Here is a 26252-nt window from a genome sequence, read left to right as displayed (position 1 = left end):
TCATCTGTCAGTGCCGTTGTTGGACTCCACTACTATGCTGTCCGGTTTCTCTGCCATCTTTTTCCCATGGACTCGTGATTTTGTGGACTGTGGCATGTTGACTGCTTGAGGTTGGTTAACCTTCTGATATTGAGGATTCAGGAGTATGGCCTCAGCGGCCTTTTCATGGTCTCTCAAGAATATAGCGTTGTGTTTGGTGTTGGGGATGGGGTCCTGGAAGACAAAAAGAAATAAAATACTAAACATATCATAAATAATCCTAAAATATAATCTGTGAGGATAAAAATCTTGAGTAAAACTTTGGAGGACATTGGGGCTAATGTTTTTAGTGTCCTGTAATTTTCTCAAGTAATTTTTACATTGTGGAAGAACAGTGGCCACCAGTGGAGAAATGTAGTATTACATGTTGACCATCTGAATAAATGGCTGACCATGTAATATGTTGATGGGCTGGGTCCACCTGTTATGAGGCCCCGGTCTGTGACTACCATATGCCCTAGTTAGTCATATAAATATGGATCTTCTCCATGAGCCCCTCCCCCTTTAAATTACTACTAGGTCTCCCTTCATAGCCAGTGTTCTGATATCCAGCATGAGGTGATCTCACGTTATAGAGAGTAAAAGAGAACAGATGTGATAGCATGATAGGGTGTGACTAAATTAGACATCTACGCCCCTGAGGTTTCTATGATTCATATTTGAAGCAGGAAGGATTTCTTTTTCACCTAAAGTGGGGGTTTTATCACTTCTTCTGGATCAACGCTGCAGAACAATAGGTTAAATAGGTGTTTTTACAACCTTGGGGTAGAGAACTATGACCCAAATATCATGAGGCCATATCTTCTGCCCACCATAGCTTTTGGCATAGAGCTTCTAAGGTTGTGGTCACACTAGCGTTGGGTCACTGTTCAATGACTCTGTCCCCCAATCCGCTTAAAATATTTAATATCCGCCTGATATTGGGCAGACTCCATTACAGTCTACGGGGTCCACATGTAACCAATTTTTAAGCGGATAGGGTTTCCGTTTTTTGGATCCCCAAGCGGAAGTGTAAATCTAGCATAAGAAACGATGGTGGTCTCTAATCATACCAAAAGCCCAGACCAGTGCCCAAGGTCAAGTAGTAGCTTTTTATCTTAAAAAAAAAAAAAAAAGTCAGGGTTGAATGGTTTGTTAAAGCCTTCCTTGCCCATGACCTCATCCCACCTAGAGGAACGATTCTCTGAGAATCTTAGGATTTCTTAGACTCAAAGTTGTGACCAGAACCCAGTAGGATATAGCAGAAATTTATCATTTTTATGATACTGTGAGTTTTTGTTATTTCTACAATGTGACAACGTGATCAGGTGCCAGGAATATATTCGCTACCCCCAGGGAGCGCCCTGGTTGACACAAAGTCTAATCTCCTGAGAGTGCGATTCTAAATCTTCTGCTTTACACCTCAGGGGCACCTGATCCCAGCCTGATGGAGGGAAACAACTGCTGACAGTACTGACGGCCCTGAAAAGGCAGAGGAGGGGGCGCTCACCAGCTGCGGAATGCCACACACTGATACAACAGACCAGTGTACCATGTCCGGCTGCCGGCCCTCACCAGGCTGGAGCTTGAGCTCAGATACATTGGCTGTGGAGATTATACAGACTTGTCAACAATCCAGAAGTCACATCAGGGGGAAACACTGTGTTATACTAGATCTCTACACTCAAACCCAAAATCAGACCCTTAAACTAATGCAGACCTCAGACCAGACCCCTAAACTCGTACATACCCCAGAACAGATCCCTAAACTAATGCAAAGGCCAGATCAGACCCCTACATGGATACAGACTCCAGACCAGATCCCTAAACTAGTACATACCCCGGACCAGACACCTAAACTAATGCAGAGGCCAGATCAGACCCCTAAACTAATGAAGATGCCAGATCAGACCCTAAACAAATATAGACCCCAAACCAGACCCCTAAACTATTATATACTGCTAAACAAATACAGACCCCAAACCAGACCCCTAAACTATTACATACTGCTAAACTAATACAGACCGCAAACCAGACCCCTAATCTAATGCAGGCCACAGACCAGACCCCTAAACTAATGCAGACAGTAGATCCTTAAACTAATACAGACCCCAAACCAGACCCCTAAACTCATACGTACCCCAGACCAAAGACCTAAACTAATACTGACCCCAGATCAGACCCCTAAACTAATGCCAAGGCCAGATCAGACCCCAAAACAAATACAGACCCCAGATCAGACCCCTAAATTAATGCGGACGCTAGATCAGACCCCTAAACAAATACAAACCCCAGACCAGACCCCTAAACTAGTACATACCCCAGACCAGACCCCTAAACTAATGCAGAGGCCAGATCAGACCCCTAAACAAATACAGATCCCAGACCAGACCCCTAAACTAGTACATACCCCAGACCAGACCCCTAAACTAGTACATACCCCAGACCAGACCCCTAAACTAATGAAGATGCCAGATCAGACCATAAACTAATACATACCCCAGACCAGATCCTTTAACTAATACATACTGCTAAATTAATACAGATCCCAGACCAGACCCCTAAACTAATACCGACCCCAGACCAGACCCCTAAACTAATACAGACCCCAGACCAGATCCTTTAACTATTACATACTGCTAAACTAATACAGATCCCAGACCAGACTCACAAACTAATACAGACCACAGACCAGACCCCTAAACTAATGCAGACAGTAGATCCTTAAACTAATACAGACCCCAAACCAGACCCCTAAACTAGTACATACCCCAGACCAGACCCCTAAACTATGCAGAGGCCAGATCAGACCCCTAAACTAATGAAGATGCCAGATCAGACCCCTAAACAAATACAGACCCCAGACCAGACCCCTGAACTAATACAGACCCTGGACCAGATCTCAAAACTATTACATACTGCTTAACTAATACATGCCTCAGACCAGACCCCTAAGCTAATGCAAACCCCAGACCAGATCCCTAAATTACCATATACACCCAACAATCCTTTTTCAGAAACAATCACAACAAATTTGGCTTGACCTGGCTCAAAAAGGAGGTATTGTATATGCAAACCACTCCAAAACTCTCTGAAAATACCTGTAAACTGTGGACCCCCAGACCAAGATCGCACTCACCTGATTACTGTGGGTCCTGATTCTTGTATTACGGGGGTTGCTGTTTCCAAAAACTCTGCTTTCCAAACATTTGACATAATTTCAAAGTTTAAATCTCCATAAATTTGAAATTATGTTTTTTGGGTTTTTTTTTTTACTTCTTTTTCTACCAATTTTAGCCATCCATTTTCTACTCCGTTCAAAACCAAAGCAGCATTCACAATTTTTTCAGTTTCATGTTAACACAGCGCAACGCTCAGATAACAGGTACATGGCCAGAGGTTATATAGTCAACAGATGTCTGTTTTGAACCAGCAGTACTTTGAAATCTGCTCTGGATGTGAATGGAGAAAAAAATATTTCAAAATCTGTACAAAATAAATAAAGTATTTGTAAAGTTACTGAACGATGTCTGTAGAGTTTAATGGCAGGAAGTAAAATTTCACTGAAAAAATAAATAACTTTAATCAGAGCCGTAAACAGAATTTTCAGATCTGCACCACTGAAGGAATCATTACCCATGACTGAAGTCCCTCTCTTCTCATGCCCTGCTCGGACCATATGGGTCCCGGCCTAAACTAAACCCGGCAGGTGCGATCATGGCGCAGGGTAATAAGTGAGACAAATGATCCAATTAAACATGCTGGAATGACAGCTGATGAGCGCCAATGTAAAACGCTGATATCATTGATTCTGTATTTATTCTTCCAAACTGAGATCCAGTCTGGAAACCTTCCCAAATCTGACCACAGAGCATAATGGAACTGCTCGTGTGTATAGCGCCACCCTGTGACATCTTCTGCGTCAGAGATTTGTACTATAGACAGCACCGTCCTGAATAACAGAAGCTTTATTACCATGACCAAACCCCAAGCGTTATGTAGATTTTTCCTGGGGTGCTAAGACTTATGCAATAAAGATATAACTTATTTCTTAAGACTCAAAACACATGATACTCACAGCCTGACAGCGAGATGCTAATTCTCCCCCACTATTTGAGGCGTTCTTTGAAGATCCTTTGGCTTTTCCTTGATTTCTAGATTGTAAAGACATTTTAATATTTTTTTTTGTACATTATATTCATGCAAAAAAAATGACAATTATAGAGGTGCCCTAATGATATACGGACCCCAATAACTTAACATGAAACTTGGATGTATGTCATAAGCTTATGTTATGTGTCCAGTATTGAGTAGGACTAAGCTGCAATACCAGATTATAGCCTGAGAACAAGAGTGGCGCTCTTTCTCTTTCTATTTTACTATGCATTGTTCTTGTATAGCTAATAATATGTATCTTCAATCTGGACACATTTAGTAAATCTTACCTGTAAGCCATAGCAGCCATGACTCCAGGAAAATCCAAAAATTCTTCAACCTGCAGCATGTAATATAGCGAGTAATTAAAAAATAATCTACACTCGTTAACAAAAAAAATACCGCCTCTAGATAGACATAAGGTATTGTAGCCATACTAGCCCTGCAGTACAGTATCAGGCAGACAAATAAATGATTACAGGTTTAGTCTGATTATACACTGGTTCTTGCCACAAGAGGGCGTACAAGTGCTTTCTATGCCGCACTATAACAGGCCTATCAAAGTCTCCTTTTGGGTAGTGTACTTCTTGGTGAGCGATCGTTGACTGATAGACATACCTCTATGAAACACTCAAAGACATTTTTCCCAGTTGACAGTTTCCTTGTCTACTATTCAGACACAAGGGACACCTTTATTATACCCTCTGTCTCTGCCCACACCATTTCCAGGCACTTACCAGTAGGAAATTTGGTGTCAGGGTGCCCATTGGAATAGTGACATCTCCACATTAGATTGCTGATGTTACTTAAAGTCACTATAGAGTGATATGTAACCAACATCAAGGATGGCTTTAGGTTTTCAGCCAAAATTGAACCCAGATGTCTGATTGGAACTGAGGGTTTGTGGGCAAGCTGGGCCTTTGGGTCAAGGTGCTTGCTCTCTTTATTATCTTCTCTAAATACAGTAGCCAATGACCATGAGTAATAAAGTTTTATGTGGCCTATCCTATCATGTCTAGATAGAGTCACATTAGGTTTAGAAGACTATTAAATGCCTTCATGACTCTTAGGGCTAGTTCACACGGGTGCAAGGAGGTGGATTTCGACAGCGGATTTCGCCTCAAAATCCACCTCCATACAATGGTGGTCTATGGAGACCACTAGCGTTCTAGCTGCCCTTTCTTCAGGCGGATTCCGCGGCTCGCTGAGCCGCGGCTTCCGCCTGGCAGCAGCAACCTCTGGAGTCGGCCCATTCATTTGAGCCAACTCCGGAGTGGGAGCGACGGTCATGGCAGGCGGGTTTTGACCCTCTCGGTGCCAAAATCCCCCCCCCCCCCCCGTGTGAACGAGCCCTTAGAATAGGTCATGTATGTGTAATTGGTGGAGGCCACTGTAGTAAAGAGGGCCGTGGGCAATACATTTTTATGTCACCCAAAAAGGTACCACTTCTTCTAGAGAGGGTCAAGTTGGGTTGAAAAGACTAAGTCATTTCTTCATAGCCCCTTGAATAGGTCATATGTATACAGTAATTGGTGGAAGGCTCTCTAGTATCCCTCCGAACAGAGGGGCAATACATCAATGTTTTTCCAGATAGAGTGTTGTAACTGAACGTGTCACCATGGAAAACCCTTTAGGGGAGGTTGTCCCATAAGTCATAGAACCGTGATAGGATATATGTTCACATTTGGAGATGAAAGCTTTGGAGCCCTCATCAATAGTAAAGCCTAAAGCAAGCAATGCCAGTCAATTCCTAATGGGGGGAAGCACTGAGCAACAAGAAAGTTCAAGGGTTGCACCAGGTCTGGCATCTTGATTAATAAGATCAGACATATTCTATTAAGATGTTCTTCCCTATTATGATCTGAAGCCTGCTTTAAAAGGGTACAAATTCAAAAAGTTGAAAGTATCATAGAGACACCCTGTATCTAACCTTTACTTTGGCCTTGGCCCATTCTACATCCTTATCTTTCTGCACTTGCATGATGTTTGTGTCTTCCTCTCGTCTTTCCTTTCTCTTCTCTTTGGTCGAGGAACTGTAACGTATCAGCACATATGGAATAATAGGAGGCACAGGTTATATGCAGATACCAGATACAAGGCCAGATTTTCTTCTAGGTTTGATAAATTAGGCCAAACAACTTTATCTACCGGGAGGATGTAGAACTTTTTTGTCTACTTTTCTCTTCTCCATCACTTAGATGTACATCCCGTTTTACTTGCTCTATAAGTTTGGAACAAACGTCACTTTCCTAAGGAGAATCAAACAAAGAATATCTAATGACTATAACTGCAGGTTATGTCTGTGTGCTACAGTATGTCATTTAATATAATGACATGAGGAGGACCTACAATAATTCTGTGACACATGGTAGGTGCAAACAACAAGTAGATATGAACTACATGTCTTATAGATAAATAATTAGGAATCTGTTACCAAGCCTTGACAGGGAAGAAGTAAAAGGGTTGTCTTTAAGGCCTAGCAGTATTCTAAGATCTCCCATACTTAGCTCAAATCTTGCTGATGAAGCCGAAAAGTTCACAACAGATCTGTCCTCAAAAACCTGTCTTTTGTTAGTTAATGGCTATATACCAGCATATACTATATATATACACTAGCATATATACCACAGAGACATCTAAGATGACTGCTTAGTGGTCCATGAAGGAAACTTTTCCAAGTTGGTCCATCCTTCTTCTCTATGGATATCATCAACCTGCACAAGGCTCTTTCTCCAGAAGGTAGAAGGATCATCTAGATTGTCCTGTTACCACCACAGTAAAATCTTGAATTACCACCTAAACGGACCTAATTTTGGTACTGCTATGGTGTACTATCGTGTCTATGTTCACCTGTCTTCAACATCTCCCAAAATAAACCTCACTTTACTGATAAGTTTCTACAGACCAAAACAGATCTACTCATGAGAGCTTGTTTTTGTTTAAGATAATATCTGGAAAGGATAAAATAAATCTGCCTCATCCTCCTTCTCCATTGATATAATCAAACTGTAAAAGCTTCATTTTCGTCCTGTTAGCTGTATGGCTCCTTGACATGGACCACTACTCAAAGGGATCCCATTTTGATATTGTTATGGGGTTGACTCTCAACTAAGTCCACCCTTGCTTAATCTTCTTGCATAGTTGGTCTAAACTTTGCTGATGAAGTCCATCTGACAAAGTGTTGTCTCTGGATTGCTAATACCTTTGTCACTAGAGTGTCTATAGAGGCAAACAAGATGACCACTTAAGGTCCCACAAAGGAAGTTACTCCCAGTCGTTGCATCCTTCTTCTTCATGGAGTCAACTTTTGCAAGGTTTTCATTTTCAACAAGTATGTCCTGTTATCACGATGGCTTATCTGGTGGGACTCCGCTTTGCTCATGATATTTTTGCATATGATTTTTACTTTTTACTTTTACTTTTTGGTAGAGTTGGAAGGGACCTCAAGGGCCATCGGGTCCAACCCCCTGCGAGTGCAGGTTTTCCTAAATCATCCCAGCATATGTTTATCCAGATTCCGCTTGAAGATTTCCATTGATGGAGCGCCCACCACCTCCCGTGGCAGCCTATTCCACTCTCTCACTACCCTCACTGTCAGAAAGTTTTTCCTAATGTCTAATCTGTATCTCTTTCCCTTTAGTTTCATCCCATTGCTTCTTGTACTTCCTTGTGCTAATGAGAATAGGGTAGATCCCTCTGCACTGTGACTACCTTTCAGATATTTGTAGACTGCTATTAAATCTCCCCTCAGCCTTCTCTTCTGCAAACTAAACAATCCCAGTTCTTTTAGCCGCTCCTCATAGGACATGGTTTGCAGACCTTCCACCATTTTGGTTGCTCTTCTCTGGACTTGCTCCAATATATCGATGTCTTTCTTGAATTGAGGCGCCCAGAACTGTACACTGTATTCCAGGTGTGGTCTGACCAGGGAAGAGTACAGCGGAATTTTAAACCAACTGGTCTATGTTCTCGAAACTTCTCAAAAATGTAAAACTCCAGCATAAACGTCCTTTTTCATAAAACATAACTTTTAATAGGAAACTTTAAGTTAAAAAATCCACAAGTGTCTCTTAAGCAACCTCTGAGAAACAGAATATGCTATACAGTGAGCTACATTGAATAACTAACAGATGTTAGTAGACACTGACTGACGCGTTTCGACACATGGTGTGTCTTAGTCGTAGCCTAAGCTACGACTAGGACACATCATGTGTCGAAACGCGTCAGTCAGTGTCTACTAACATCTGTTAGTTATTCAATGTAGCTCACTGTATAGCATATTCTGTTTCTCAGAGGTTGCTTAAGAGACACTTGTGGATTTTTTAACTTAAAGTTTCCTATTAAAAGTTATTTTTTATGAAAAAGGACGTTTATGCTGGAGTTTTACATTTTTGAGAAGTTTCTATTACAAGTTTCTTGGGCCGCAAGAACTCTCCGTGCATTACTCTTTCAAGAACGTGAGTTACATTGTTCTTCTATATATTTTTTGCAAGTTGAACCTAAATTTTCCCTCCCCCCCTTGTTTCCCTTTGACATGGTCTATGTTCTCACCTGCCTTTTCATCTCACGTAGTTAGTCTAGATCTTGCCGAAGAAGTACAATGAGCCAAAAGAGATCTGCCAGCAAGATGTCTCCGGTTAGCTAATACAGGCACAAGAGTGTGCATACCAAAGGCAACGAAGGAAGTTGTCTCAAAATCCCCCAGTCTTATTCTCCATGGATATAGCTCAACCTGAAGAAGGCTACACTTCTACAGTGGTTGCCTCAACTTTGCCCTATGCCTGATCATGTTCTTACACTCTCTGTTAAGAACCTTTGTGGCATCAGAACAAAAACTTATTGATTTGTGCATCATATCCTGAGTCCTTTTAACTCTACCCCTAATTAATTCCTAACACAAGAAACCCAAAGCGATGTAGTAAAATTAACCGACTTTGTTCTTCGATTACTCACCCGTGCCGGATCCGACGCATTGATTTTCTTATCTCCGAGCCCTGAATCAAAAATGGAAAAAAGAAAATTGAACTACAGGGAAGGCGATAATTACAGATGAGTCCAAAAACAGAACAAGGCGCTTTTACTAAGTCATGTTCCCATTAATGAATCATATCCTGGCCACGTAGTAACTGGCAAGACCGAGAAGAAACACTCGGTACAAGGCTTTTAAGTCACGACCTCGTTGCTGAGCTAATGTGCTCTCATTGTAGCCTTAAATTACAGATATTTATAAAACCAATTTCACCCGTAATTGTAGATGTGACTTACCCAAGAAATAAAAAGTTGTACGTTCTGTTCCAAGCCCTGACATCTAATGACGAGCCAATGGTTACATTATCTACAAGGACATGCAGATTTAATGATCTGAGTCTCTTTACATATCTGCATGCTTGTCAAATAAATTTTGGACCTCTATGTATACCAGTAATTACCATTGGCCATCTGTAGAAATCATTCAACTTTCTCAAATATATATTTTTGAGTCACCATTAAGTTAGTGAAAAGCAAGAGTGATAGAACTAGTTGAAGATAAAACAACCCATGAGGACATGGGGAACTGGTATTTACTTGGGCGATGATGGGGTTCACTGGAGAAGGACTAAAAATTCACAATATCCACATTGGTCATGGTGTAAGCATCTATAAGAAATTAAAGCATTGTACGTTCTGATGACAAGTCATGTCTTCCTATTGTAATTCTTTCGAAGGTCCACCCAAGAACATTTCACGTCCTCAACATTAGTGGTCAATTATTCTTGTGGCCTCAGCTTATCACCTTGTGGGTTCACACAACGGGTGATAGTCTTCCCATTGTTTGGCTTTTAATGGTCCACCCAAGACCACTTATTGCCCTCAACAATAGTGGTCAATTATCTACAGTGCTCAGACTTTCACCATGAGGGCTCACACTGGGTGATCTTTTAGCTTTTTACCACCATTGGTACTTCTACTAAATTTTTTATGTGACATTTTTATTGAGTCGCCATAAGTAAGTTGGCAAAAAACAAGTGTGATACAAGTGGTTGAAAAAAATAACCCATTAGTGGATAGGAAATTCACAATATTCAAATTGATGAACATGGAATAATCTAGATACCGATGACAAGTCTTCACATTATATTGTTTTCGAAGATCCCACCATGCCCATCTTGTGTGATGTCTCATTGTAAATGCTTGTTTTACCTATGAGGTTATTTTTTCAGGACTTCTTCAAACCTCACAGACCAAGAACAATGTTCAATCTGGAGGTTGCAATTTTGAAAAAACCCATCACACCAAAATTCACAATAGATGTCTTCACTGGTGGCTTCAGAAGAGATTTTTTTTTCCCCTAACACTTTACCATGGAACACAACATTCAGCACTAGACTGGTCAATGTCATCTAATGGCAACTGAGTTGTCCTCAAGATTAGACAATTATTCTTGTGGTCCCAGGTTATCACCTTGAGGGTTCACACTAGCCTGCAAATTTTGGCAAAGACCAAGTACCAGACAACCCAATAACTTCTCACCCTCAACAATAGGAAGCAATTGTCCATGTCTATCACCATTTATATTCCAACGTTTAATCCTTTTTATTGACTTTTTTTGTTGGTCTTTTCGAATGTCAGCAATTTTACTATCACATCTTCATGGAAGGAAATGAGTCTGAGTTGCAATACCATACCCAACCCGCAGACAAGTGTGGTGCTGTTTTCATCCCCATGAAACAAAGCAATATGGTGAAAAATAATGATTTCCCATCAGTTCCTCCGATAACTGGGAGTAGAATAATATGGATTTCACACCCAGTTGGTAAACAACATCACCTATGTCTCAGACATACAAAAGCTGTTAATTGAGTCTCAAACTCAAGGTGGTCAGGTGAAAGAAACCACCGCCACCCCCTGCTGCCCCCGCCTGCTACCCCAATCTCCAAACTGAGAAAGATTTTAGAAGAAAATATCACGTGGCTAATTCATTAAAATTAATTTTATTATTGTCTCCCAATTATCACGGCAGGATGAGTCAATGCGACCATGCTGAGGTCAAAAGCGCTTGTGAAGTCGCCTATTAGTTGCTTGGATTAATCGGTGGCGCTGAAGGTGATGCCAAAAAATGAACTGAAGGGCGTTTCCTGCAAAAGTCAGTGACATCTAGAAATATCTGTTCGGGAATTGTCTTTCTGTGTGAGATCTTCTAATATTCTACATCATCTCTTATACATAGCTCACAATTCCTCTGACTCCATATTGAGTAGGCAAATATCTGAGCTCCAAAAATACTCACTTCTCCCATGTCCCTCGCTATTACTCTATGCCAGCCTTGGTGTTGTACATGGCGGTGCCAAGGAGTTAGGAGGACTGCAATGATGGGGAGAGGATCTTTCTGAGTAATCTGGGGTCTGTATTTAAGGGATAGTCTGAAGTTTTTATTAAAGAGGATAGTCTGTTCTGAAGAATGTATTTTACAAATATTGTGGTCTGGGGTCTTTATTTAGGGTGGTCTGGGTTTGTATGGAGTGGATAGTCTAATCTGTGGTTCTATATAGGGGCTTGGGTTTAGGAATCGTCTGGTCTGGGATCTGTATATTAGGGATGATCTGGTTTGGGGTCTATATTTTGGAAATAATCTGGTCTGAGTCTAATTAGGGGAAATTGATTTTGTAGTTAGAAACTTCTTTTTTTGGGGGGGGGTCTCTATTTTGGGGAATACTCTGGTCTGCGGTCAGTATTTTAGGAAAAGAGCAGTCTGTAGTTTATATTTAGGGACAGTCTGCGGTCTGTAGTTTGGGATACAGTTATATATGTAGTTATATTTAGGGATACTCTGCTCTTGGGTGTATATTTTGGGGGATAGTCTGGCTTAAGGTATGTATTTTAGGAGTAGCTTGGTCTGGGGGTCTGTATTTTGGGACAGTTTGGTTTAGGGCTATGATTTTTTAGGGAAAAATTGATCTGGAAGTCTGTAATTGATAGACAATTTGGTCTGGCGGTCTGTATTTCTGGGATAGTTTGGTTTGTAGTTTGTATTTTGGGGATAGCTTGGTCTGGAGTCTGTATATTAGGGACAATTTGGTCTGGGGTCTGTATTTGCGGGACAGTTTGGTCTGGGGTCTGTATTTTTTTTAAAAAAATTCTAGCCTGTAGTTTACACTTAGGAATAGAGTCAGGTGTCAGTATATTTAGGGGTAGTTTAGTCTGGGGTCTATATTTAGGGGTAGTCTGTTCTATGGTCTGGATTTTAAGGTTAGTCTTGTAGCTAGGAAATAGTGTGAAGTCTATAATAAGAGGAATCCTGGTTCTGGGAGTGTATTAGGAGAAGACTGGTTTAGGGTCTGTGCACACACATTACAGATATATACATACATACAACATATATACAGTGTTGGCCAAAAGTATTGACACCCCTGCAATTCTGTCAGATAATACTCAGTTTCTTCCAGAAAATGATTACAAGCACAAACTCTTTGGTATTAATATCTTCATTTATTTTGCTTGCAATGAAAAAACACAAAAGAGAATGAAAAAAAAGTCAAATCATTGATCATTTTACACAAAACTCCAAAAATGGGTCAGACAGAAGTATTGGCCCCCTCAGCCTAATACTTGGTAGCACAACCTTTAGACAAAATAACTGCGCACAACCGCTTCCGGTAACCAATGAGTTTCTTACAAGGCTCTGCTGGAATTTTAGACCATTCTTCTTTGGCAAACTGCTCCAGGTCCCCCCTGAGATGTGAAGGGGGCCTTCTCCAAACTGCCATCAAGAGATCTCTCCACAGGTGTTCTATGGGATTCAGGTCTGGACTCATTGCTGGCCACTTTAGAAGTCTCCAGTGCTTTCTCTCAAACCATTTTCTAGTGCTTTTTGAAGTGTGTTTTGGGTCATTGTCCTGCTGGAAGACCCATGACCTCTGAGGGAGACCCAGCTTTCTCACGCTGGGCCCTACATTATGCTGCAAAATTTGTTGGTAGTCTTCAGACTTCATAATGCCGTGCACACGGTCAAGCAGTCCAGTGCCGGAGGCAGCAAAGCAACCCCAAAACATCAGGGAACCTCCGCCATGTTTGACTTTAGGGACCGTGTTCTTTTCTTTGAAGTCTTTTTTTTCCCTGTAAACTCTATGTTGATGCCTTTTCCCAAAAAGCTCTACTTTTGTCTCATCTGACCAGAGAACATTCTTCCAAAACATTTTTGGCTTTCTCAGGTAAGTTTTGGCAAACTCCAGCCTGGCTTTTTTATGTCTCTGGGTAAGAAGTGGGGTCTTCCTGGGTATCCTACGATACAGTCCCTTTTCGTTCAGACGCCGACGGATAGTACGGGTTGACACTGTTGTACCCTCGGACTGCAGGGCAGCTTGAACTTGTTTGGATGTTAGTCGAGGTTCTTTATCCACCATCCACACAAACTTGCGTTGAAATCTCTCGTCAATTTTTCTTTTCTGTCCACATCTAGGGAGGTTAGCCACAGTGCCATGGGCTTTAAACTTCTTGATGACACTGCACACGGTAGACACAGGAACATTCAGGTCTTTGGAGATGGACTTGTAGCCTTGAGATTGCTCATGCTTTCCCACAATTTTGCTTCTCAAGTCCTCAGACAGTTCTTTGGTCTTCTTTCTTTTCTCCATGCTCAACGTGGTACACGCAAGAACACAGGACAGAGGTTGAGTCAACTTTAATCCATTTCAACTAGCTGCAAGTGTGATTTAGTTATTGCCACCACCTGTTAGGTGCCTCAGGTAAGTAACAGGTGCTGTTAATTACACAAATTAGAGAAGCATCACATGATTTGTGATTGCAATCATTTTCTGGAAGAAAATGAGTATTATCTGGCAGAATTGCAGGGGTGCCAATACTGGCCAACACTATATATATATATATATATCCGTTCTGTACCTCCCTGATGCCTTTCCCTTATGTATGGCCTTACACTTACCTGGCCATCATTTATTGGAACCATGACAGTGTCCATTGATGTTCCCAAATATCTTACATATCATAACCACATAAAACTTCTCATGAAGAATTTTCTCTCATCTTCCGAAAATGACCTTGTTGCCTAGCAACACAGGGATCCACCCATAGGTGACCACTCTTTATCTCAGCTCAGCAGATAATATAAAGCTTGGTTCCGAGGTCTGCTGCGTGCTGACAATGTCTTCATGTTGTGGCAGGGAGAAACGGTGGATGACCATGTCAGGGGCTTCTAAGAGCACCGGTGTGCACTGTGGACATGGTAAAATTAGCACCTCCTAAAGAATCAATCAGAAATTGTTCGATGATACCTTATCCCCTCACTATTCCTTTATAATGGCTGCCAATGTTGCAGACTAATCTATACTTCAGTAGTCTGAGACACTCCCCCTGTTCTCAGATTGGCCAGGTCCATGACCTGCTTCTTTTAGCAGCTGCCACTAGGGGCAGCTCAGTGCAAAGGGATACAGCCCCTACTGATCTCTGCAATAAATCCATAAGCAGTGAGTGCCTCCTAGTGGACACAGGAAGAATTTCATCATCCCATATACGGTATACATTAAATGGGTATTCTTGAGCACCAGGACCCTTGAGCACCGCCAGTCTGGACCATTTGATTGGGTATGTGGTCAGATTTCCAAGCACAGGTTGATTGTTGACCCCCTTGTGAGAGCGCTGGGGATTATTGGCGGTGATTCATGGCGGTCGTTTTGTCGCGGCTGAGGGATCATCATTTTTCCCTTTAATCGCCTCTTGACATAAACATTTTTCATCCTGAGCTTCTCCACATCCGTACGAATCTGCAGCGAGATCTGTGTTAGATGCCACATTACTATTCTGCTCAGGGTCGGCATTGATATGTCTCAAATGTAAATATCGCCCCCCAGAGGATGTTTAAAGAATGCCCATGAATTCAGGTCACAGGTAGAGGAAGCCAGTGGAAGGCAGAAACCTAAAAATCCACCCAAAGTCCAAAAAACACAGCAAATACAGTTCTAGGGTAATGTGGCATATCTGCTCAGTTTTGCATCATCTTCTTCATCATGAGTCAGTAGATTGGCCATTCAGGATCATAGAAAAGTTGAGTGACAGTAGAAACAGAATTACAAAGCAAAATATCTAACAAACTCAGTTCTGATGCACCTACTCAGCTTTGTTGCATCTCACACAATCAATTGTGCCGCAGATGGCACACAGAGCTCTGGAGCATCTGACACACTCAGTTCTGCTGCATCTGACATTGAGCTCTAGTGCATCTGCTACACTAACCTTTGCTACATCTGACACCCCCAGCCCTTCTACATTTTTAACAAACCCAACCCTGCTACATCTAACACACTCAGTCCTGATGCTACTAACCAAAGCTCTGCACCATCTACCATTCTCAGCTCTGCTGCATTTGACATACTCAGCCTCGCTACATCTGACACACTCAGCAGTACTGCCTAGGCCTAAATGCCGGAGCATCTAACATACTCAGCACTGTGGTATTTGACATACTCAGCCATGCTATATCTGACACACTTAACCCCACTGCCTCTGGCAATAGCTGGAGCATCTAGCACACTCAGCTCTACTGCATTTGACACAATCAGGGTTACTGCATCTGATCACCCAGCTTTCCAACAACTAACACCATACCTCCCAACTTTTAAAGGACAAAAAGAGGGACAAAATGTGGGCAGACTGTGGCAAATTTAGCTTCACCCACTTCTAAATTGACTCCACCCATTCCCATCCATTTCTCTTTGGGTACACCCTGCACCCCACATCTCCCCCCCCCCTCACAGTACACCCAAGCACCCTACAGTACACTCATGCACCCCACATCTCCCCTGCACACAGTACACACTGCACCCCACATCTCTCCCTCCACAGTACACCCATGTACCCCACATTTCACCCCCTCACAGTACACCCATGCATCCAACATCTCTCCCCCCACAGTACACTCTGCACCCCACATCTTACCCTCCACCCACAGTCAACCTTGCACCCCACATCCCCTACAGTACACCCTGCAGATGCTTGAGCTGTAAACTGTGACCAGCAAAAAGTTCCAGAGACTCTTCTTCTTACCTGCACGGTCTGTATCCTCGACTGACAACTTCAAGGAAATCTTGACGGGGATTCTGAATGTCCAGGACTCATTGTCGAACATGTTCATATGCGCAACAAGTTGAAAGTGTCCGGCGCGGTGACTCTAAAATCACAAAAATAATAATAAAAACAAAGTAAAAATGAATAAACCCTGGTCTGAGCCCCTCCCCTGCACATTATAAAGACCCCCTTGTAGTCATGGTTACAGTATGGTTTCTACATTGTAGCAACTAGTGATTATTGCCATGACGACTATTTTTCCATGTCATTCCCATCTCCAATTCAGGCCCCTTTAAAAAAGAAAAAAGGCTAAAAGGATTCACGAGATCTATACTGCAGTCACATCCAAAGCTGCATTATACATTCTACTGGTTGCTAGTACTACTTCGTACTATAGGGATAAAAATCAGCAGTAATCGTGCTATGCCGATATTGTATCAGCAGGGGTTGCCAACATCAAATTCTGAGGGCCGCTTTGGATGTGATTGGAGTACAAGACTAGATGTAAAGCAAAAATACTCTGATGTATGGTCCAATTTTCTACACTTCAGGTGTCTGTGCCGAGTAAACACTTGTTACGGAGCATACGAGGTGAGGCGTGAGGGTTTTTTTCGGCTAATTAGGGTTTTTCGTGTGAGATAAATGGTCCCTGCCACCTCACCTGGAGATATAATGGCCGGTTCCATTTGCTGCGCTGCCAAGGGCCCGCTCTACTCTAGTTACACTGAGCTGTGGAATTAGAGCGGAGCATCGTGTTCCCAGAGCTGCGTGCGTTATGCGACCAAGATGGGTAATGAAGTTTATTTACCTTGCCCATTCCCATCCAGCTGACAGAGATTTCTGTGCAGATCAGGTGGGGGAGCCACTGAGGCTTTGTGCTCAAGGTAATACATCACCTGCAATTTCAGGGTCACGCCGTGCTATAATAACACAGGAGAACATTCCCGCCATCCTGTGATCACATTGTGGGTTATGTTCTTTATCATGCAGCCTGAAGTTGTTGCTGTTTTTACTGCTGTCTATGGGGAGATGCGGCTGCGCCTGCTACACCACAATATAGGTACAATGCTGACATCTAGTGGTCAAACTGGGGGAAACCGCATTCCACTTTTTTGTATTAAAAAAGTTGCACTAATTTTCAGGCTGTGATCTTCATTCACTCTGTCAGGTTTTATCTTGCTCCTAGGTTCAGACTTGTCTCTCTCAATACATGTAGGATGTGGGTTGTGTGTGTCCAGGATACTGCGGTCTTCACTAGCTTTAATGTCCATAATTCCTGTACTGATTTCACTCTGCTTTGCTGACATCCCCCTCCCTCCCTCCTGCTGTAGAGTCTGTTTGTGATCTTCCCTCTCTCCATACTTATATATAACCTGTACTTATATATAACCTGTACTTATATATAACCTGTACCCTTCTTCTGCAAAAATGATCTGTATTCTTTCCTCTTTCCACGCTTATATATAACTATGTGTGACTTTCTCTCCCCCTATAGAGGTTGTCGGTGATCTTTCCTCTCTCCACAATCTGTGCGATCCCTCCTTTCGCCCCTGCAGAGGTTGTCTGTACTGTTTCTGTGCTTACATATAACCTGTGTGATTTCCCCCTCCCTCTATAGAGTCTGTCTGTGATCTTCCTTCTCTATATACTTACACATAACCCGTGTGCTTCCCCCTCCCTCCTCCTGCAGAGTCAATGTGTATTCTTTCCTCATCTATACATAATCTGTGTTATTCACTTCTTCCAGTTCAGGCCATCTTGTGTGTGCTTTCCTTCCTACAGCCCATGTAATCTGCCTTCATCGGGAATGCCAACTATGTGAAGGAGTCACACATACTCTGCAGCAGAAACAGTAAAACCATTGTGAGGTCAACTATATAAAAAAATGAGCAGTAAAAAATAGTGCAAAGCTGTCTGTAGTCCTGAGGCTTGTCCTCCATGGGGTCATTAATGAGTCAGGGTAGGATCAGAAGTTTTCCATGACTCATGCATGCCCTCAGTGTTTCACAATTGAGCTCACTTAGCACAGATTTACAGAATATTATATTACGGATAATACAATTTTAGCTTTATTATATTTTCTTACCTCTGGGAAATTTTGAGTCTCTCTGAGAACTGGAGAATATTCATCAGGTGGAGGGACCATTCCTGCATCAACCACTGCCCTCTAGTGGACAAAGAGGAGGCTGCAGTGAAAACTTATTAAAAGCTTGAGAAGTAACATCAGAAAAAAATATTGTGCTTTTTGGCTACAAGGAACAATTAAAGAATACACTGGACTCATAATTTATGTGTCCTATGTATTCAGGAGGAGGGTACCGACTCATTAGCCCCTGTACAGCACACATACGAGCCTGGTACTCACTGTGAGAAGGGCAGGGGGAGGTGAGGGGAGCTGTCGTAAGCTGTGTAATATGGGATCGCTCTTATTAACCATATAGAAGAATATTTTTGTAAAATTTTGGCTACCACTCCTACTATGACTAACCTAGACAATTGGGTTGCATGGTCTTTGTGCAGGAAGAGAGCACTTGCTGCTTGACTTAAGAATATTGGGAGGACTGTTTTGCTGGAGTCAAAAAAATTGCACTTTTTCATTTAAAGTTTGAGAAGGAACATCAGAGAGACTCTTAGAAGTAATGTACTAAGCAGTGGACTCATAGTTTATGAGTCTGGTGTATTTAGGAGTTGAGTACGCCACCACTTCTCAGAGGACTCGCAGACACAAGGACTATGTCTCTACTGTAAATTACCCTGCTTGTCCTGTAAATCCTGAAAACTTCATGACCTAAATTACATTGGGGAAAAGACCTTAGGCCTGACACAGACTTTCTCCAAGCAAGTTGTTGGTTTCTGGCCATTCCTGCCTTGCCTTCTTTTTGTGGAACTGGCGAGAACTTCATTGAGTTTTTCCTCATAAAAAAGACTAATCCTGTCCTCCATCAAAGGCCCATCTATGCTTAATATTCTTAACCCGTTTATGCCTTGAGTTCCATTATTAGAAATCAAAAATATTTAACCTCCAGCATAAATAGGTTAAGGGAGAGACATCGTGCTGAGGGTCAGAGAGAAATTTTAGCTTCTGCTAGGCAGGAAAGAGTCTGAAAACTGCAACACTGCTTGATGAGTCTATAAACACCATCAGCTTATAGGCTCATCCTGCAGAAAGTTCTCAAAACCACTTTTTAGGGCTAAAATTCCGTAGCGCTGGTATACAGTATATATAGGGCTGAAGCAACAGAATGGGCCTGACACTGTAAACGCTGCTGGAGCAAGTCACAATTTAAAGATAGGGAAGAAAGAATTACTACTGGGGGTGGTAGGGCTGAATTGGCACAGAGCGGCAGAAGAAAAAAATCTCTTTTTGTGGCCTAATGCAAAAGAATGGGTCTGAGACTGTAAACGCTGTTTTGGCAAGTCACAAGTGAAAAGAGGGGTGAAAGAATGCCCACTGGGGGTGGTAGGGTGGAGGAAAAAATCTCTGCTTGTGGCCTAATGCAAAAGAATGGGGCATAAACTTGAAAAGCAGGTGCACAAATCTAAGTAGAACTGAAAAGAAAGCGTCGACACGCAGGTTCTATCATGAAGTTACAAGTAGAAGAGTAGCTCAGCAAGTGACAGTTGGGGTTCATTGTGTACACTCTATGCCACCAAAAAAGCTAACTGGGGGGCCTACTTGCACCCCCTCGCCAAACTCACCCAAACCTCAGCTGGGAGGGGATTGGTAAGTGACACCACGGGCCCCACAAACACTATCATTATACTCGGGGATCTTTGCAGACCCCCGAGTATAATGATCGGCAGCCCGGGAGAGGTAAGAAACATTAAAAAAAACACTGTTACTTACCTCTCCATGATCCGGGCAGGCCTCAGGCCTAGTTGTCTGACGTCTCTGACGTCACATGAACCCGGCCTGCGTCCCGGGTCATGTGACGTCCGACGTCATTGAAGAAGGTCGACAGCGTAAGAGCCGGGGACAGTTAAGCAGCAGTGGTTTTTTTATGTTTTTATTCCCCCGGGTCTCCGATTATTATACTCTGGGGTGTGAAAAGACCAAAGAGTATAATAATTGTTTATGGGTGTCCAGTGGAGCATACTACTGAGTGCAGGGGTGACTAAGGAACATAATAGTGTGTGCAGGAATGCGGAGGAGGGGGGTCGGTCGAGGTCTTTGGCGTCGGTTGGGGGGGCCATATCAAAAGTTCGCCACGGGGACCCGCCATTCCTAGTTACGCCACTGGTTGGTATTATTTATATGCACAGTATGTTACTGCATACGTTATGTATACAGGATATGGTGATATTATATGTACAGTATGTGACCATTATTTGTGTTCTGTATGTGGTATTTATATGTACAGTATGACACTGCTTTCTTTATTTCTACAGTATATGGTGGTATCCTACTAATATTATAAATGTGAGTTTGTGTGTTTGGATGTTTTTAGTCAATCACGCAAAAACGGCTGAATGGATTTGAATGAAATTTGGCACATAGACAATTTGTAACCTCGATTAACACATAGGCTACTTTTTATCCCAGTAAATGACATGGCTTCATGACTGTTGTGAATTTATGTTCACATACTATATTACACTGCTCTTGGATGCAGCTTATCTCAGCTTCTGATAAAGCCAGGTCTGTTATCTCTCTGTGTAAACACTCAGCTAACCCTCAGTCCTTTGTATACACACATTTGCATATTATATGATCAGCTCCAGGCAACATGCTGACACACTGGATGGGATAACACCTTTAATTCAAATTGGCAGATTGCTACTTTTAAACATGCCGGGAAAAAGAACGTTCTAATTTGTTGAAAAATTCTAAAACAACGACAGCTATGAAGGAAGCCAGAAGTCACAGAGCTCTCCTCAAGCGGAGCTAACGGGGATCATCAACACCAACAACACGCTCATTATATGGCGTCCCAGCGAGTTGCTGAGATCCCAGAACAATCACGGGCACAGCGCAAGGAACAAGTTTAGCGGCAGGCCAGTTTGACAGCTGCCAAAACGCCAGAGCAGGCGGATTATCAACGCCAACAACACGCTCATTATATGGCTTCCCAGTGAGCTGCTGAGATGCCGGAACAATCACGGGCACAGCACGATGAATGAGTTCAGCAGCAGGACAGCTTAAAAGCTGCCTAAATGCTAGAGCAGGCAAACCATTGACGTCAGCAATTTGCGGAATATAGGCGGATCATCAATGCCAATAATACACAGACGAAGTCGTGGGCAGAGGCTAGTTATTTATAAGTACTGTGTATGAGTATAATCTTGTGTACATTATATGGTGGTATGTGTAAAGTGTATGTATATAGTATACTATATTCTTAATGTGTACAGTCTGTGGTGGTACTTTTTATATGTATAGTAAGCGACTGCATTCTGTATGACTATGGGATATGGTGGTATTATATGTACAGTATATAATGATTATTATTATGTACATGAAAGTTAAAGGAACTAATATGATCACAGGACTTACAGATATGCTCAGGATGTTAAATCTGGTTTCATTCCCTTCCTGCAGCAGGATGTAAATATGTGGTTATGTGCTGTGTGTATTGTATCTATTCTTATGCCAAATAAATAATTTCTTCTAATATTTACCTGCCCATTGTCCTCCCCTGTGTGTGTTTGCAGGTTTCTCAGGGCTGGAGTAGAGATATGTGCTGCAGCTCCGCATGTAAACAAGTTAGTTATGATGGTGATGGGAGATGAACCCTTCCCCGATACAATGGAGACTGTCTTACTACACTATCAGGATTTTGTGAATGACAGGGACAGATTGCCTGTATCTAAGCCTCTGTTTAGACTGTGTTCATGCTTTCATTTGTTTTGTTTTTTTCCCCACTGGTGGTGTTGATGGATCCCATTGACATATAGTACGATAGGATGGGTTGGTCAGGTTCCTGTACTGATTTCAATCATTATGATGGAAAGAATAGTGCAGTATTCTAACAGGATTTCTGAAGGAACCTCACATTGTGAACAGAGTCTTAGGGACTCGCTGATGTAGAGGCAGTATACTGTATATTCCAGATATTACGCAGTTTAATGTGATATATATATATATATATATATATATATATATATATATATATATATATATGGGCTCTCATAGCACACCTGGTGATAAACCACACTTGCCAAAATTCAAGTGTGTGTCCAAGCACATCATTCAATTTTTGGATGAAGTCACAATCCTTCAGGTGCGGGCCTGCACTCTACTGGGTGACACTCCATTTTCTGGGCTGGCCATCATTTTGTGATATGGGAAAGCCAATGTGGTGGCCATACCTCTTTTTCAGGACATGACTCGAACATAAAGTGCCGATATCATGTGTAGAATAACAGGGAGCCCGGGGGATGTTGGAGCATTATACTGGGCCTTGGAGATTTGCCCAGTCTTCTGAGAGGCCAGGAAAACACCTCTTTTTCCGGAAGCCTTTTGGAAGTTGGCATTATACTGTGTGGGGCCCAACAATTGGGCATTATACTGTGTGTGGGCCAATAGAGGGGGCATTATAATGTGTGAAGGCCAGTAAGGGGGCATTATACTGTGTGGGCCAATAATTGGGCATTATACTGTGTGAAGGCCAGTAAGGGGGCATTTTACTGTGTGTGGACCAATAATTGGGCATTATACTGTGTGGGGCCCAATAATTGGGCATTATACTGTGTGAATTCCAATAAGGGGGCATTATACTGTGTGTGGGCCAATAAAAGGGGCATTATACTGTGTGGGGCCAAAAAAGGGGGCATTATACTGTGTGAAGGCCAGTAAGGGGGCATTATACTGTGTGTGGGCCAATAATTGGGCATTATACTGTGTGGGGTCCAATAATTGGGCATTATACTGTGTGTGGGTCAATAATTGGGCATTATACTGTGTGAAGGCCAATAAAGGGGGCATTATACTATGTTGGGGGCTAATAAAGAAGGCATTATACTGTGTGAGAATTATACTGTGTCAATAAGAGGGCATTACACTTATATTTATTTAGGGGGTCTAGGGCCTATATTTACTAAAGGGGTATGTATTTATTTAGGTTTTCTGTATTTAGGGTATATATGGTCTGTATTTATAGGGGGTCTAAGTTTTGTATTTAGGGCTCAAGGGCCTATTTACAAGGTAGTCTGTATTTATTTAGGTAATCTGGTTTTGGTTTCACATCTTGGGTATTGGTGGTCTCTATTTACTAAGGGTGTTTACATTTATTTAAGTGATCTGGGATAAGTACAGTATTAATTTATGGAATCTGTTCTGGGTATTATGTACTAAGGCATCTGTACCCATTTGGGGGTCTCTGCGCTACTTGTGATCCTTATAAGTTATATAAAACGGAGGGCTTGTACTTTATAACTAGATAAAGGGATATGCACTCAACAATTTCTCGCGCCCCTTCACAGCATCACTTCCCGGCATCTCCTGGATGTCACTTCTCAGAAGTTGGCAAGTATGTCATATAATGCCGCCATCCCAGATTAGTGGTTTATAAAGCTTGTAGTCTATTAAAACAATCTTGTCCTTGGTTATATAAGACATAGAAAACAAACATCAACCCCGACATGGCAAACAAGCCTCATGGAGCAGCCGGTCACATGACACCACTAATCTACGGTATGTATTATGGCTAATGAATTCCAATATTTACCTGCCCGCTGTCCTCCCCTGTTTGTGCTTGCTGGTTTATCAGGGCTGGAGTAGAGATGTGTGCTGCAGCTCTGTATGTAAACAAGCTGGTTGTCATGGTGATGGGCGCTGGGCCCTGCCCCAATACAATGGAGACTGCTAGACAATCAGGATCCTGTGACTGGCAGAAGCACAGATTGCCTGTTATGTGCGATAATGTCTGCGGAGCTCCGGTATCTAAGCTTATCATGTGCGATACAGTCTGCTGAGCTGTGTATCTAATCCCATCATGTGTGAGACTATCTGCAGAGCTCCTGTATCTAAGCTTATCATGTGTGATTCCTTCTTCTGAACTCTTGTATCCAAGTCTATCATGTGTGATACTGTCTGTTGAGCTGCTTTATCTAAGCCTGTCATGCATGATACAATAATGTTAGCTGAGCTCTTGTATCTGACCCTACAGTAGGGTGCATTCACAAGGAGCAATGTGCCGCATGACCTGGCACGTATACGCCGTGTGAGATTTTGAGCACCGTATACGCTCCCACTGATTTCAATGACCACACGTAAAAGTGGCGTAAAAACCCAGTCCAACCTCCTCCCACGGCTGCTAACACCCACATAAATAAACACTGACACACTCTTGGATGGTAAAATTGTGGGGGTCGGCCACAGCTTTATTAAAATGTACACACATCGGCAGAACCCTGCTATCCCCCTCCCTTTCTAGACCAAGCGCGTCACCAGAATGCCCCGCCACCGCCTTGCGGTGTGCATGTGATGTAATATTCAACGGGTGACGCGCCTCATCTTCTACACCGATGACCAGAGGGGATGGGAAGGGGAAGGCGCAAGGTCCCGCCACCGGAACCCGACGTAAACCTACAAAGGGGTCCGACCCCCCTCCAAGAGCATAAAAAGTGCACGCTCGATACCATCCTGAAGCCCAGACAAGAAAATGTCTAGACCGATGTCAGACAGATGGACACCATCTCTCCGGAGCAGCGCCCTGTTATCACCCTCAAGCTGCCTGTGCCGAACCACCACTCCCGACCGGGAGCGTACGTGGCGTGACACACGCAAGTTGAGCAGGCGCCTTGCACGCTCCAAAGCTGCCGGATCTCGGGCATCACGCCACCTTGCCCGAGGGACAATTTCAGACCATACAATAACAACATCCTGAAAAAAGGCAGGAAAGCGATCTACATACGATCGAATCAGGGAAATCAATTCGGACAAGCGTATCACACCCAAATCGTTACCACCGGCATGAAACACCAGCACCACTGGGGCCTGGGAGGTTCTTCCAATTTCAACAACTTGTGGCAGCATCTGCGACCAGCTCATCCCTCTGACTCCGTGCCATCTCAGCTCCGCTTCCTGGAAACCGAGCTGCAAGCCTCCCGGCCGGATACTGGCACGCTGAGCTGCCCAGTAAATATACGAGTGACCTAGAATCCAAACCACTGGGTAGTGACCTAGAAAACAGAGAACAATGGTAATGAAATTTTTTTTTTTTTATCAAAAGGAAAACGAACCAAAAAACAAAAAGCGCAAAGAAAGAAAATAAAAAACTAAGCCGTGAGGAGACCCGGGCGGACATAACGTCTGTAACAACTAGACCGCCAGCGGCCAATACGCTTAATCTCTTCCTCAGTAAGGCCTGCCGCATCGGCCGCAGTAGCTGCCCCGATGCGGAAAGAGTGAGTACCAAAATCATCCGACGGGACTCCTAAAGCGGCAAGACAATGCTTAAACAACGATTCAAACTGGAATCTAGTAAAAAAAGAGCCATCAGCATGAACTAAAAACTGGCTAGCCAAGGGGCGAACCGCCACAAAACGACGCACTCGATCAACGGGGCATAAAGGGCCTTCTAAACGCGAGATATTCAACCAAGTACCCTGACCGTAGGGATCCGTCTTAGACCGTTTAACCCGGACACGGATGGAATCCTGCAAAAGCACCACATCGTCCGCAGCCAATCCACCCGCTGCCCGCCGAGACGGGGCGACTAACTCACCCACGCGCAACGCCCCGAAAAAAGCCAAAACAAACGCACAACTCAATAATTCCGCCTCAAACGGGGAAGAACAGACCGACTCAGTTATCCCTACCAAGCGACGCAAAAGAAAAAACGAAACCGGGCGACGCTTATCAACTGGGCGTGCAGACTTCTTCCAACCCCGCAAAATCAACTGAAAAGCAAAATCCTTTGTTACATTCGGAACGCCCAACAATTTAAGCCCAAAGGCTTCACCCGACAACCTCCTGGCCGCGGTAGCAGCCGACACGCCCTCTGACTTCAAACGGGCAAGATAAGCAAACGTCAAATCCCTACAACAGTCGGGATCCAACAGTCTCTCCAGTGAACCAA

General features: G+C 43.0%; 1 protein-coding gene across 1 annotated transcript; it reads right to left on the bottom strand.

Annotated features, from left to right (window-relative positions):
- On the bottom strand, positions 1-23953 carry LOC142204580 (uncharacterized). The gene is made up of 9 exons (XM_075275895.1): positions 23898-23953; positions 18317-18397; positions 16210-16333; positions 9127-9167; positions 6322-6422; positions 6104-6206; positions 4464-4513; positions 4097-4172; positions 1-213 (listed from the first exon to the last, which is right to left on the bottom strand). The coding sequence occupies exons 2-9, from the start codon at positions 18374-18376 to the stop codon at positions 1-3; spliced, it is 768 nt and encodes a 255-aa protein (XP_075131996.1). The 5' UTR covers positions 18377-18397; positions 23898-23953.
- Between the last annotated feature and the right edge of the window lie 2299 nt (positions 23954-26252).

This window comes from Leptodactylus fuscus, chromosome 5 (genome assembly GCF_031893055.1).
Source record: "Leptodactylus fuscus isolate aLepFus1 chromosome 5, aLepFus1.hap2, whole genome shotgun sequence".
In the NCBI taxonomy this organism is placed as follows: domain Eukaryota; kingdom Metazoa; phylum Chordata; class Amphibia; order Anura; family Leptodactylidae; genus Leptodactylus; species Leptodactylus fuscus.
The sequence above is the reverse complement of the archived record's forward strand: the minus strand, read 5'-3'. Positions and strand labels throughout refer to the sequence as shown.

Excerpts from the sequence above, each read along its gene's own strand:
- LOC142204580 (XM_075275895.1), bottom strand. The coding sequence starts at position 18,376 with ATGGTCCCTCCACCTGATGAATATTCTCCAGTTCTCAGAGAGACTCAA. Across the intron at positions 16,334-18,316 it reads AGACTCAAAATTTCCCAGAG|AGTCACCGCGCCGGACACTT; the intron begins GTAAGAAAATAT and ends TTGTGATTTTAG. Across the intron at positions 6,207-6,321 it reads AAAAGTTCTACATCCTCCCG|TTCCTCGACCAAAGAGAAGA; the intron begins GTAGATAAAGTT and ends GATACGTTACAG.